Source organism: Heliangelus exortis, chromosome 2 (genome assembly GCF_036169615.1).
Source record: "Heliangelus exortis chromosome 2, bHelExo1.hap1, whole genome shotgun sequence".
Lineage (NCBI taxonomy): Eukaryota > Metazoa > Chordata > Aves > Apodiformes > Trochilidae > Heliangelus > Heliangelus exortis.
The window spans coordinates 79,354,242-79,366,722 of NC_092423.1; the positions used below are offsets into that span (position 1 = coordinate 79,354,242).

The following is a 12,481-nucleotide window of genomic DNA, read 5'->3' on the forward strand; positions in this document are numbered from 1 at the left end:
CTGGTGTGTGTCAGGAGCCTGACCCACTGGGCACCAAGAAGGGACCTTGAAGCAACTATGGTTTGTACTTGGTCTCCAGTGTTCACTGGCTGGCACGTCTTCAGCCATTTGGTGGCCAAAAAGCAAGCACTGGCAGCCCATGGTGATTCTGAGCCCTTCCACCGTGACTGTACTCTTACTTGGCACAGCCCTGGATCAAGGACCCTGTGCCATCCCAGGAAGCTGCTTTGTTCCCTCAGCTGTAATGAGAACCCAAGCTGGAAGGAAGGGCTGGAAAGGGTGGGTCTGCCAAAAGCTCTCTGGGGCTTATGATGGTATGGCTAAAGCAGAAACTACAGACCCACTCCTATCCCCGAAACACCTCCCCCTCTATAAACGAGGCAGATGGATATCTCCCCTCGTCCCCCCCACTCCCCCTCTTTTCTTCCTTCCCAGAGGTCACCTTCAGCAGGAGGCAGTGTGCCCCCAGGACCAGAGGCATGGGGAAGGGGCGGAGCGTCACGCGTATCCCTGTAATGCCTGGCAGCCCCCCCTGGCTGCTCAGCGCAGGCTGAACCCAGCCCGGAGGCTGCACTAAGGGAAGAGAGGCAGCCCACGGCCGTCAGTGCTGCACTGCTGGAGAAGGTGAGAAGCTTGGTCCGGACAGGGAGGGAGTGTGGGAAGAGAAGTGCCAGCTGTGGGAGGATGAAGGAGATCAGCAAGGACCGTAAAAAGGGGACCCACTCCTCACAAACTGGTTTAGAGACTCCGGCATAGCGTAGAGGCACAAGGTGGAGTGCACCCATTCCACACCTCTGGTTCATGGTGGGCTTCTTAGGTGGCTCTGTCCCAGAAAACTGTTTTGTGTTTGGTTGTGGCCAGTGGGATGGTGCCACGGTACCTGCTGGCTGATTGGGAGGAGGGAGTTATCTGGCTTGGTCCCTGGGAGATTACTGCTGATTTCTGTCAGAGGAGGTTGCTGCTCAGAGATTGTGGTGTACTGCTTGCTGGAGAGAGGCTTAGGGGCTGTCCTCGGGGAGGCTGCTAGGTGTTTCTGCCCAAGAAGAACTGTACACAGTTCTGCTAAGGGGACAGGCGTGTGGTTCTCCCCAGTGACATTAAGCACTAACCTGCTAACCAGTTTCAGAGAGAAGCTCATAAATCTTATCGGCAACAAGGCCAGAAACAAACACTGTGACAATCTGTTCTGATTACTTGCCTGTATTAAACATGTATCTTTCTTGACTTAACAGTTCTAGAGACAGAAGGGTATTCTGCCATATTTGTTGAAGATATTTTTATGGGCAAATATCCTTCTTCACAAAATCTGCACCACAAATGAGGTCTGAAAATACCTCATTTCACCTCATTTAAGCTATTCGTATTGGTTTTATTAGAATGCGTTTACTTAATTGGGAAATCTCTCTTCAGTGGAATTCTAGTACCCACAAAGGTACAAACAGATGACAGGGTCATTTCTTCACTCTCTGATAAGCTAGAAAGTCTGCTTCTCTGAAAGTTTCCCCTGTACTTGTCAGACTGTTGTCATTCCCATGGTTGGTTCTTCTCAGGTTCTTTTTCTATCAGACTGTGGACACCAGCACTGGCTTGCTGAACTGTGGTCTCACCGATACCATTAAAAAGACAGAAAACATCCAATAGCTAGTTCAGTTGACCCATCTATCAGCTGGCCTCAAGAGGAATTCAGGAAATTTGCCCTAGTGAAACCAGGATTTCACATCAGGATATTTTTAACATTAAAAACAAACAAACAAACAAAAAAAAGAAATCAGATAAAAGTTGACGAAGAAAGCAAAGGAGAGCAAATGGAAGGAATAAATTTCTAATAAAAATACAAAATCCACTGGGGCATGGTATTCTCAGTTCTAGCTCAAAAGTCATTAGCAGGTGGCCAGCTCTTCAGAAATACAGCTTTCCTAACTCAGCTGATTTTCAGAGATGAAATTTCAGACTGTCTCAGGGCATCTGTATGTAGAAAGCTTTGCAGAAACTAGAGTTCACTGTAAAAAGCACATAATTTCAGAGCAGATCTCTTCTTTTTTTTTTACAATCTGTCTTAGTCTATGTAAAGCTGAATGGGTGTATTGATTTTTTTTGTTTGTTTTCAGTGAAGCTTATTTTCTTAATTTAGCATCTGGAAAATGCTAGTTTACCTCTCATGTTTCCTGAGAAACATTAGCATTTCCAAATGCTAATGTTTCCTGTATCTGATGCTTATTGGGCATTCTCTTCAGCAGCATGAATGCAAATGTGCAGTCTGCAAAATCAGTAAACATTGTACCATTCTTCTCTTAGATTTGTATCTGTGTCATTAAGATGTGTATCTATATTGCAGACTTTTCCTAGTGCAGCTCTGTATCATCTTACATACTAAAGCCTGCAAAGGAAGTGGGGCTATACCACATCTGGGTTTGCACAGTGCCAATTTTATCTAAAAAGCAGCATGAAGAACTTAGATGTGTCTGATAATATGATATTTCATAATTTTTTTTCTATTGCTCAATGCCAGCCTAAACTCCTGACTTCTGTGGTTGTGTGGAACACTTCTGCATGTGTGTATGTGCATGTGCTAGTTGTATCAATAGGTTATCTACTCAAACCCAGTTTGTGTCATTTGCAAAATTTTCTGGATGCTTCTTCTAGATAATCGACAAAGGTAGAAGCATTATAGCAGAGTCAGGACTTAACAAAAATAATTGTTTAGATTGAGAGCACCAATAAAATACAGTCATTTCTGATACACAGGACTTATATTTTAGCCCATTAAAATGGCTTACTGATTTTGACCAGGGCCAGGACAAAATTGTGCAGATAACTTTCAGGGAATGATCAGTGAATGGGAGGCTTTTGGCAGGTGCTGTACAAACCAGGCTGAGAACACCCTTGGACTCCCACCAATGCTATAGAGAGAGGTTCATAGGAAACCCCTTCAGGAAGGGTCCTTACACAGCCCCTAGAAGAAATGAAAGCACTGATTCGTTAAAAACAGTACCACCAAGCAACCTGAATTATTTGATATACTAAGTCCATTTGAGCAAAATGTGCTTTATTAAAGGCTGTGCAAAAGTATTCAGGTAGAAATAAGGGAGGCAACACCCAGAGGGGGTGGAGGATGAGGCTCCAAGATCTTATTGTAGCCTTCCAGTATCTGAAGGGGGCCTACAAGAATGCTGGTGAGGGAATTTTCAGGATGTCTGGTAGTGATAGAACTTGGGGGAATGGATTCAAACTAGAGGGACATAGATTTAGACTGGGAGTTAGGAAGAAGTTCTTCACCATGAGGGTGGTGAGACATTGGAACAGGTTGCCCAGAGAGGTGATGGAAACTCCATCCCTGGAAGTTTTTAAGGCCAGGTTGGATGGGGCTCTGAGCAACCTGATCTAGTGGGAGGTGTCCCTGCCCCTGGCAGGGGGGTTGGAACTAGATGATCTTAAAGTACCCTTTCAACCCTGAAAATTCTATATTTTCTGTGATTCTAATTTGCTAACAAGAAATTGTGTATGACCATGAATTTGATATAGGAGAAACACTGTCTCACTAAAGAGATGTTTTGATATTTTTTTCACATATACAAATCTAATGCGTTCTGCACAAGACAAGCTGACATCTCTCCTGTTGTTCCACTCCCTATTTAGAGTGGCTTAAGCCTATCTAATATCAAGGGGAGGTCCTGGTCTTTCAAAGATCCAGTACATTTTAAGGGTTTTTTTCTCTATATGCCTAGCTAGGACTCTTTAAAAGCCTATTTCAGCTATTTGTTTTAACACCAGTTTGGAAATATTGGTGCCAGAGTGGTTCTGTTTGCGTTCATCGCATTTCGTGATGCCCTTGCTGTGTGGAATTTCACAAGCTGTGTTGACTGGGCAGCACAGAGGAGGACATCAAAGCAACATCTTTAAAATAGTTTCCAAACTGCCTTTCCCTGTGAGTTTCTCTCTCCCTAGCCTACCATTCATTCCCTCCCCCCCCTCCCCCCACTTGCTCATTGTTAAACTCCCTACTGACTGTAATAACTTCGACTGCTGTTGGCTCTCACACAGCCAAAGCCTGTGCAGAAAAGTAGGGCCAAGTACTTGGTACTTCTGAATTGGGTAAGATTTAGTAATGCAGTCTAGGAGAGAAGGGAAGGGAAAATAAGGAGAACTCTCCCACAAGTAGTACCAGTCTTATGTACAAACCCAGATGTTTTAGTAGTTTTCCTAGGTTTAGAAAACTCTGTTGCTAAAGTACTGGGTTATTATGACTAGACTTAGCAGCAGAAGTGGTTGAAAGTTGAAGGAACTGTGATAAGCACAGATAGACCAATGTAAAAACTAAAGGAAAAGGCTTAATTCTTTCCATTGACATTCATATTGCCAGGATGCCATCTTCCTTTTTAGCAACATGAGGTCCTATTCCCTCCCCCAGAATGTGTTACACAAGGCAGAATATTTCATGGGAAAAGCTACTGAGTTTGTAGCTGCAGGGGTTTTTACACTTGAGCTCTGTCTCACTGAACACTGTTTAGGACACATACAAGAATGCTACTACCCTCAGGCTCTTGGGTTGCACCCTGAGCTGCGTGAGGCAATGTGCTACCAGCAGGTGGAGGGAGGGGATCTTTCCTCTCTATTTAGGGTTAGTGAGGCCACACCAGGAGTAGTGGGTCCAGGTCTGGGCTCCTCAAAAAGATGTGGACATACTGGAACAAATCCTGGCTTTGAAGGTTAAAAGACATTGGAGCCTCTCTCGTATGAGGAGAGGTTAAGAGTTCTGGGACTTCTTTAGTTTCAAGATGTGAAGGCTTAAGAGGATCATCTTATCAGTGTGTATAAATACCTGTAAAAAAGACACAGAGTGTTCTTAAAGCAAGAGGCAGCAGGCCTGAAACACAGGCTTTCTATTTAAGCATAAAAAAAACCCAAAACTTTTTACCAGAAAGATCATGAAACACTGAACAACTTTTTGTTTAGTTTACCTTCCTCTGAGCAGGAGGCTGCACTATGTGATCTCTAAAGGTACCTTCTGAGCTTAACCATACTGTGACCCTGGTTCTGTGTGCCAGGAGGGGCTTTCAGGCACAGGGAGGTAGTCAGAGGGAGAGTTCTGCTAGAGGTGCCTTAAAAGGCTGCCTTGTGGCTGGCTGGGAAGACTGAAAAAAACATTTCTCTGAAATGGGTCTGAAGCAGTCAGCTCGAGAGCCGGAAGGCCAAACTTCAGCACAGTTGACACAGAAAGGCCCCAGGAAGCACAATTAGAGCATCAAGCACTTCTCTGGAGGTTTTTTTCTAAACAGAAGTGTTTAGAGGGCTGAAGAAGGTTCCTCCAATACAGGGACTTTTTATATGATGAAGGGCTTCGCGCAGAGGTGTGCTGTATAAAATCCCAAGCTCAAATCTAACACAACTGTGAGGGTGCTCAGGCTCCAAGCGGCAGAAGTATCCCCTCCTATGGCATGCTTTGTGTCGTGTGTCCAGTCTGCTTTCCTCTCTCTGTGCATGTTGTGGTGTTGCTGACTCAGGCTATGGTGTTTCTGCAGCACTCAGCAATGGCCAAGAGCTCAGCTGCAGCTGTGTCAGTGGCACCCACTGTCCTGGAAGAGCTCCTGGAAATCACGGCTCAGAGCCTGGTGCGCACTGAGGTGGCCGAGCACTATGAGGTTATTCGGGAGCTGGGAAGGGGCAAGTATGGACATGTGATGCTAGTGACCCACAGGCAGAGAGGTAAGGAGCTGACTGCACCCTATGAGCTACTTGTTCCTTGCCTCCTCTCCATCACCAGGGTGCTGGGTGGGCTGGTGGCTCTGTAGGGCTGGGCACCACATATGGTGGGGGGCCTCAGAGAAACAGGCAGGAGAGGGATCTCACCATCCAGGGACCATCCCATTGCACCCAGTCAGGGAGCAGGTGATATCAGAGGACAGGCCCATAACATCAGGCAAGCTTCTAGTGATGAGGCAAGTCCAAGGTCAATCCACAAGTCAGGATCAATAGGGTTCATGGCTAGGCACCAGCATGGATGTGGTATCACTGGAAACCAGCACTCCTACCACTCTGCTTGGGCAGGAAGGGAAGTTTAGATGTTGCCCTTAGGTCCATGGACAGAGTGTGTGAGTGGAGGTCCTGGGCATGGCTGGCAAAGGTCATTAAGGCCTCTGTGTGCCCACAGGCCCCTGACACTACTCTTCCCCAGAAGTTTCAGCTCAAACTGATGGGCCCACATAGCCTGAATTTCCCTTGCTCTGCCCAGTGCTCCTGTGCACTCACCGACTGGCTCAAAACTCCCACCAGGGGCAGTTCGTGCTCCCAGATCTGGTGTCCACAGGATATGTTCACACAAACTTCAGGCTGGCGACCTCCCTATGGCTGCGAGTGTCTGGAGTCATGGCTGGCCCTGCTTTTGCTCTCTCTGGCCTCACTGTGGGTGACTTTCAGAGCGGTCTAACCCACTCTCCCCTTCTCCAGGGACTCCTATGGCCCTCAAGCTGCTACCCAAAGCCAGTACCAAGCTGCACACCTTCCTGTATGAGTATTGCGTGGCGCTCTCCCTCGCCACCCACCCTGCCATCATCAGCATGTTTGGAATTGCCATCGAGTCCAGCAAGTACTATGGCTTCCTCTATGAAGCAGCACTGCACAAAGACCTCATCTCTATTATCAAGCCCCGGGTGAGTGGTGCTGCAAAGCCATGGGGTCTGGGACTGTAGTGTTTGGCCCTTGGGTAGGCTGGCTGGGTCAGAAGGAGGGAGGGGGGAAAGGTGAAGTCAATGGGCTGTGGGTCTCTCTGGGGTCTACAGCACCAAAACAGCTTCAGCCTTGCAAGACCAGAAACGCAAGGGTCCTTTTCCCAGGGCAGAGCATGCAGGTGAGCCCATCTGTCAGGGCTGCCAAGGCACCCTGCTGGTGCCATATCACTGTCTCCCTCCCCGTGCAGGACGGGATCCCCGAGGCGGCCGCCAAGCAGTGTGCCAAGCAGCTGGTGAGCGCGCTGGAGTTCATCCACAGCCGAGGGCTGGTGTACCGTGACGTGAAGCCTGAGAATGTGCTGCTTTTCGATCCCGAGTGCCGACTCATCAAGCTGACTGACTTTGGGCTCACGCGGCCCAAAGGTACCAAGCTCAAGCTGGTGGCTGGGGTAATCCCTTACACTGCCCCGGAGCTGAGCAACACCGCCGATGCCCAGGGGGTGCCTATCGACGCCAGCATGGATGCCTGGGCCTTTGGCGTGCTTCTTTTCTGCCTGCTGACTGGCTACTTCCCCTGGGAGCAGAGCCTGCCGGATGACCCTTTTTTTGAGGACTTTATGCTGTGGCAGGAGACTGGCTTGGAGAAGGACCTGCCCCGACACTGGAAACGCCTGACGGCGAAGGCTGCCCTGATGCTGCGGAGCCTGCTGGCCCTGGATCCAGCCAAACGCAGCCCTGTCAGTGGGGCATTGCACTATGTGGACTTCCCTTGGAAGCTGGAGGACAGGCAGAGTGAAGAGGCTGTGGTGAAGCCCTAGAGCCTGCCTCCCACGAGGGGAGGGAAGAGGGCCTCACCCTCCAAGGGGCTTTGGGGTCCAGGGCACCACGGTGTTGTGGGTGTGAGAGGCCATGGTGACCCAGAGGGCAACTTTTGTGCAGCATTCTCCCTGCTGCTGTGGAGCCAGGCTCCTTCCCCAGCTGATGGTCCTCTCTCCATTGCTCAGTGCTGTCCTGTGTCCTCTCCTTGTGCTTCCTTGGGGCTTGAAAAATTGTTCTTCCTCTTGGAAATGACTGTTCACGTGTGAATCACTCACCTTCTTGCCCACAGGGACTCCAGGGTGTTTTCTAGGGGCTGCTTTGTCTCTAAGTAGAGCATAATATATATCTTGTGTTTCTATATGTGGCTCTTATTCCCTCATAATAAAATGCCTGTGAGGGGGGGCATGTTTGCAGTGGCAGAGCAGAGACATGACAGAGCCTATGGCCACCTCGGCACAACCGTGCAACCAACAAAATGCCACACAACCAGGGGCAACCCCTGGATGCTGCCTGAGCCTCCACTAGGACCCCTGAAGTATGGATTCGGGCCAGTGGGGTGGAGGTGCTGGGAAGCCCCTAGAATGTGGCTGTGGGTGGTAGCTGAGGACTGATGATGGCATTGAGAAGGTGGTGGGAGCCATGGATGTGGGATGTGGGAGAAAGCCACAGGGAGTCAAATGTTTTAACCTGCCCACTGCCATGCATGTTTTCCTATTTCCTTGTGTTCACAACCAGGTGATAGATGGGCTCTTGTGTGGGGGGGCTTGTTAGGAGCAGGAGTCCCAGTGTCACTTCGCACAGGTGTCCCCTTCTAGTTCCCATCACTCAGAAAAATGGCCTTTTGCAAACACTGATGGCCCTGCTGAAGCACAAATCACCCTTTTACCTCCTCAAGTGGCTTAGGTGCAAGTGGAAAGGTGAGCTTCCTGCCATGAATATCCCCATTCAGCTGAGAAGACAGTAGACTATGAGGGTGGTCATCCTGGGCATTATGGTGAAAAGCTAACAGAGGAGCTGTAACCACTGGCTGTATAACTTCATCCATGAATAACCCCAGAAAAACTTCCCTAGTGATACCCCTAGCAGTCTTACACCATTTCCTTGCTCATGCTCATCATCCTCCCTCAGACTGACTACTCCCTCCTCATGGAAGTATACCCGCTACAAGCATCCACTACCTCTTCTTCCCTTCTCCTATTCACCTGAATCCTCCAGTCCCAAAGAACCATTTCTAACACCAGCCCAGGCAACCTAGTCCTGTGTGCTGCCTTCATGTCCTAAGGGAATATCCTTCATGCTCTTTTAAATGCCCAGTTTCTCCTCTAGAAGATCTTCTGTCTCCTATTTCCTACCTCAAGTTTAACCTACCTCAAGTTTACCCTATCTCAAGTTTAACCTATCTCAGATGTGTCTCTCAGTGACACATCTCTCCTAATCCCTTTTTGTCCAGCTAGGTGCACATTTTTATCCTGGAAACAGGTGGCAAGGAGAGAGCTAGAGGTTAGAAGCTATTCTTATTTTATTGCCTCTTTCCAGTCTCCAAGATTATGTTGTTAGTAATCACTCCAGCTATTAATCTTTCCTATTACTGGAAACATCCCTAGCTCATCCCTAGTTTCCACTCTTGATGGCTTCCAAAAATCTACTGTTTCAGCACCATATTTTCTAGCATCTCAGCTTTTCTTTCATGTCAGATCCTTTCCTGCACACACTCTTCTGTAGTTCTCCAACCTTCAGCTCACTTTTCCCAGCTTCTTCTCACTCACTCAAATTTTAACATTACTTGCCTTCCCCACATCTCCTTTTTACTACCCATCACCTCTTAAAAACTTTTCATTCATTCCTCTCTCAGCAGCATGACCCCCATGCTGTATCTTTTGCACTTTTCCTGCTCTCTACATCACTTATAACTGACTGGTGACTTGGTTACAGCTCCCCAACCTATCTTATCAAGCAGCATCATGCTTACCCTGTCCAAGATAGTTTTCTTCTGCCTTCTTCCATCTCTTAGAATCTTTCATTACCCAAAAGACATAATAAAGGCCTCTCAACTCTGGCCCACTGAGGTCTGGCTTTAATTATTTTTGGATTACTGTATGAATAGTAGGAGAACGTTAGAGTAACAACACACTTCCTGTATTTAAATTAGAAAAGCCCTAAGACCAATGGATCTGTAGCATAGGTAGGTAGCAACTATTTAATGCAAAATGTCCCACGAGGATCAGCTAAGGACTTTGGGTTTATTTAGTCTGGAGAACAGGAAGCTGAGGGGGCAACCTTTGTGCTCTCTACAGCTTCCTGAGGAGGGCAAAAGGGGAGGAAGGTGCTGAGCCACAGAATCAATCACAGAATCACAGAGGAAGGGACCGCAAAAGATCATGGAGTACAACCCCTCTCCCAGAGCAGGGTCACCTACAGCAAATCACACAGGAATGTGTCCAGGTGGGTTTTAAATGTCTCCAGAGAAGGAGACTCCACAACCTCCCTGGGCAGCCTGTGCCAGTGCTCTGTCACCTTCACAGTGAAAACGTTTTTCCTTACATTTATGTGGAACCTCCCATGCTCAAACTTGTACCCATTGCCCCTTGTCCTGAGCTCTTCTCCCCAGGATCCAGAGATAGAACATGTGGGAATGGTTCAAAGCTGCACCAGGGGAGGTTCATATTGGAAGTTAGGAAACATTTTTTTACTGAGAAGGTGTCAAACTGGAACAGGCTTCCTAGAGAGGTGTTCGATGCCCCAAGCCTGTCAATGTTTAAAAAGCATTTGAACAATGCCCTTAACAACATGCTTTAACTTTTGGTCAGCCCTGAAGTCAGGCAGTTGGACTAGAGGATTGTTATTGGTCTTCTCTTCTCTTCTCTTCTCTTCTCTTCTCTTCTCTTCTCTTCTCTTCTCTTCTCTTCTCTTCTCTTCTCTTCTCTTCTCTTCTCTTCTCTTCTCTTCTCTTCTCTTCTCTCCTCTCCTCTCCTCTCCTCTCCTCTCCTCTCCTCTCCTCTCCTCTTTTTCATCCATGGGTATAAACAACAAATGGGAGGGTTTTAAAAGGATGGAGCAAGTCTTCTCAGTGGTATTGGGTGATAGAACAAGAGGCAATGTGCACTTTGTCAACCTTAGTTGTCTCTGTTTTGATCAGGAGACTACTCAGTCTCCAGAGGTCATGTCCAGCATCAACCATGCTGTGATTCTGTGACATTTTTCATTCTGAGAATATACTCTGTTGCAGCTGGAGATGTGTGGGGCTCCTAGCATCTCTGCTGTGGAACTGCTTAGCATGGAATACAGTGGTTTCAGAAGAGCCGAGCACAAGATACAAAACTGGCTTGACACATAAGGTTTAGCAAGATTTTAGAATTTATTCCAAATTAAAGGAAACCTGAACTGGTGGAACACTGGCATCTTTGGGGAAACAGATCAAACTGTCTGATTCCATCAGGACTAATGATGGTATCTTTTGCAGAAGACAGTCATGCCAGTGAGGATCAGAGATTTGGTGCTCCCTGACAAAGATGACGTGACAGTGGCAATGACCAGGATTGGTTCTCTGTCTCCTTTACCACAGAGCCTTGAGACTTTATCAGATGTGGTTTCTGCTGCCAGAAAGTTGTCTGATCTGTAGATAAGTGACTAAATCAGCACTGTGACTGCTTTGATCATGTGATGGTGGTGCAGACAGGGTTACGAGGTAGAAAGTTCAACAGTGAGCACAGTGGCAAAAGCCCTACCCTGGGCTCCTTTTCTCAGAGTCTTAATCATAATTGCAATTGGATTTCTTAAATCAATAAATAAACAGACCTGTTGAATCCTATCCCCAGGGGGTCTGAAAAAAGATCTGCTTGTCCCCATCATCCCCTCAGCAGCTGCTGGGAGAGGCTGAATGGAACAGAGCTGTGTGTGAACATGCTGGCCCTTTGCATGCAGAGCCTCTGGCTGCAGGAGGGCTGGCCAGGTGCCCGGCACCATAAAGGGCAACATTTCAGCTAATGTAGGCACATGGAATGGGGTGGATCTGGTGTCATGCCCAAGGAGGGATCAGGTGGTTCCAAAGGGGAGGGAAAGACACAGCACTTTACTCCTCTTCAGGATGGAATGAAGAGATAAATTGGGTAATTAGAGCTTGCCACACTCTGTTAGTTTTGGCTGCAGCAGCTGTGGTCCAAGATAGTGTGAATCCAGACCCTAGTGCCCTGATCCTTCCAGCACACTACATGCATATGCTGGGAGCATGGATCCTGTGGCTTTTGGTAGGACATGAGGTCTATCTTTCTGCATCTGCTTGTGCAACTCCTTGTGGTTTCTGCTTCCTCTTGACTGCATCACACACTCCACATGGCTCCTGAAGAGTGATATTTAGAAGCATCCTGGGAAATGGGATGCAGACCGGATCCTGAAGGGTGTAAGGAGAATATGGGCCAGCATTTTTGCCTTGCAGGGGCAGAGTGACAAGTTCATTAAGTGGGCAGATCCTTTAATCGTAACACTCCTTCCAGTTAGGAAGTGTTGGTAGGAAGAAGTGAAAGCTGTTTGCTGGCCAGAGATGTGAAAATGCAGGCAAATATGAAAGTGATTACCCCAAGTCATGGTGATGGTGAAACAGTGCCACAGGTGAGTCACCTCAGAATTAAAATGTTGATTGTCGAGGACAGTGCTTGAGCAAATTATCTGGGCTAACCATAGGTGAACCATGTCCTCAACATGTAGATCATGTGATGCTGGATGGACTCAGGACATAAAAGGGAGGGTGGGACCAGGTTGGATAGGGGTAAATATAATCTCCTCCTCCTACAAGAAGACCAATGAAAGTCAGTCTATTGGACTGGCTGACCCAGTGACCAAAGGCAGGGCAGAGGTCCAGCCTTCAGGATTTCTCCATTAGGCTTGTGTCAGCATTTCTAGAAGCTTGCATCATATAATCCTCCTTTTGCCTTGTCAAGTCTGACACGGTATTACTTCCATGCCCTTCCACTGTTGGTATCATCACTGGGACTGTGGTTGAA

At 47.6% G+C, this 12,481-nt stretch overlaps 1 protein-coding gene across 1 annotated transcript; it reads left to right on the forward strand.

Moving 5' to 3' along the window:
- The first annotated feature begins 369 nt into the window (after positions 1-369).
- Positions 370-7,842, forward strand: LOC139792833 (serine/threonine-protein kinase SBK2-like). Its single transcript, XM_071736685.1, is given in 6 exon segments — positions 370-462; positions 465-527; positions 529-624; positions 5,502-5,703; positions 6,445-6,647; positions 6,914-7,842. Coding segments are annotated over 6 exon segments (1,212 nt in total). The 5' UTR covers positions 370-384; the 3' UTR covers positions 7,484-7,842.
- The last annotated feature ends 4,639 nt before the right edge of the window (positions 7,843-12,481 follow it).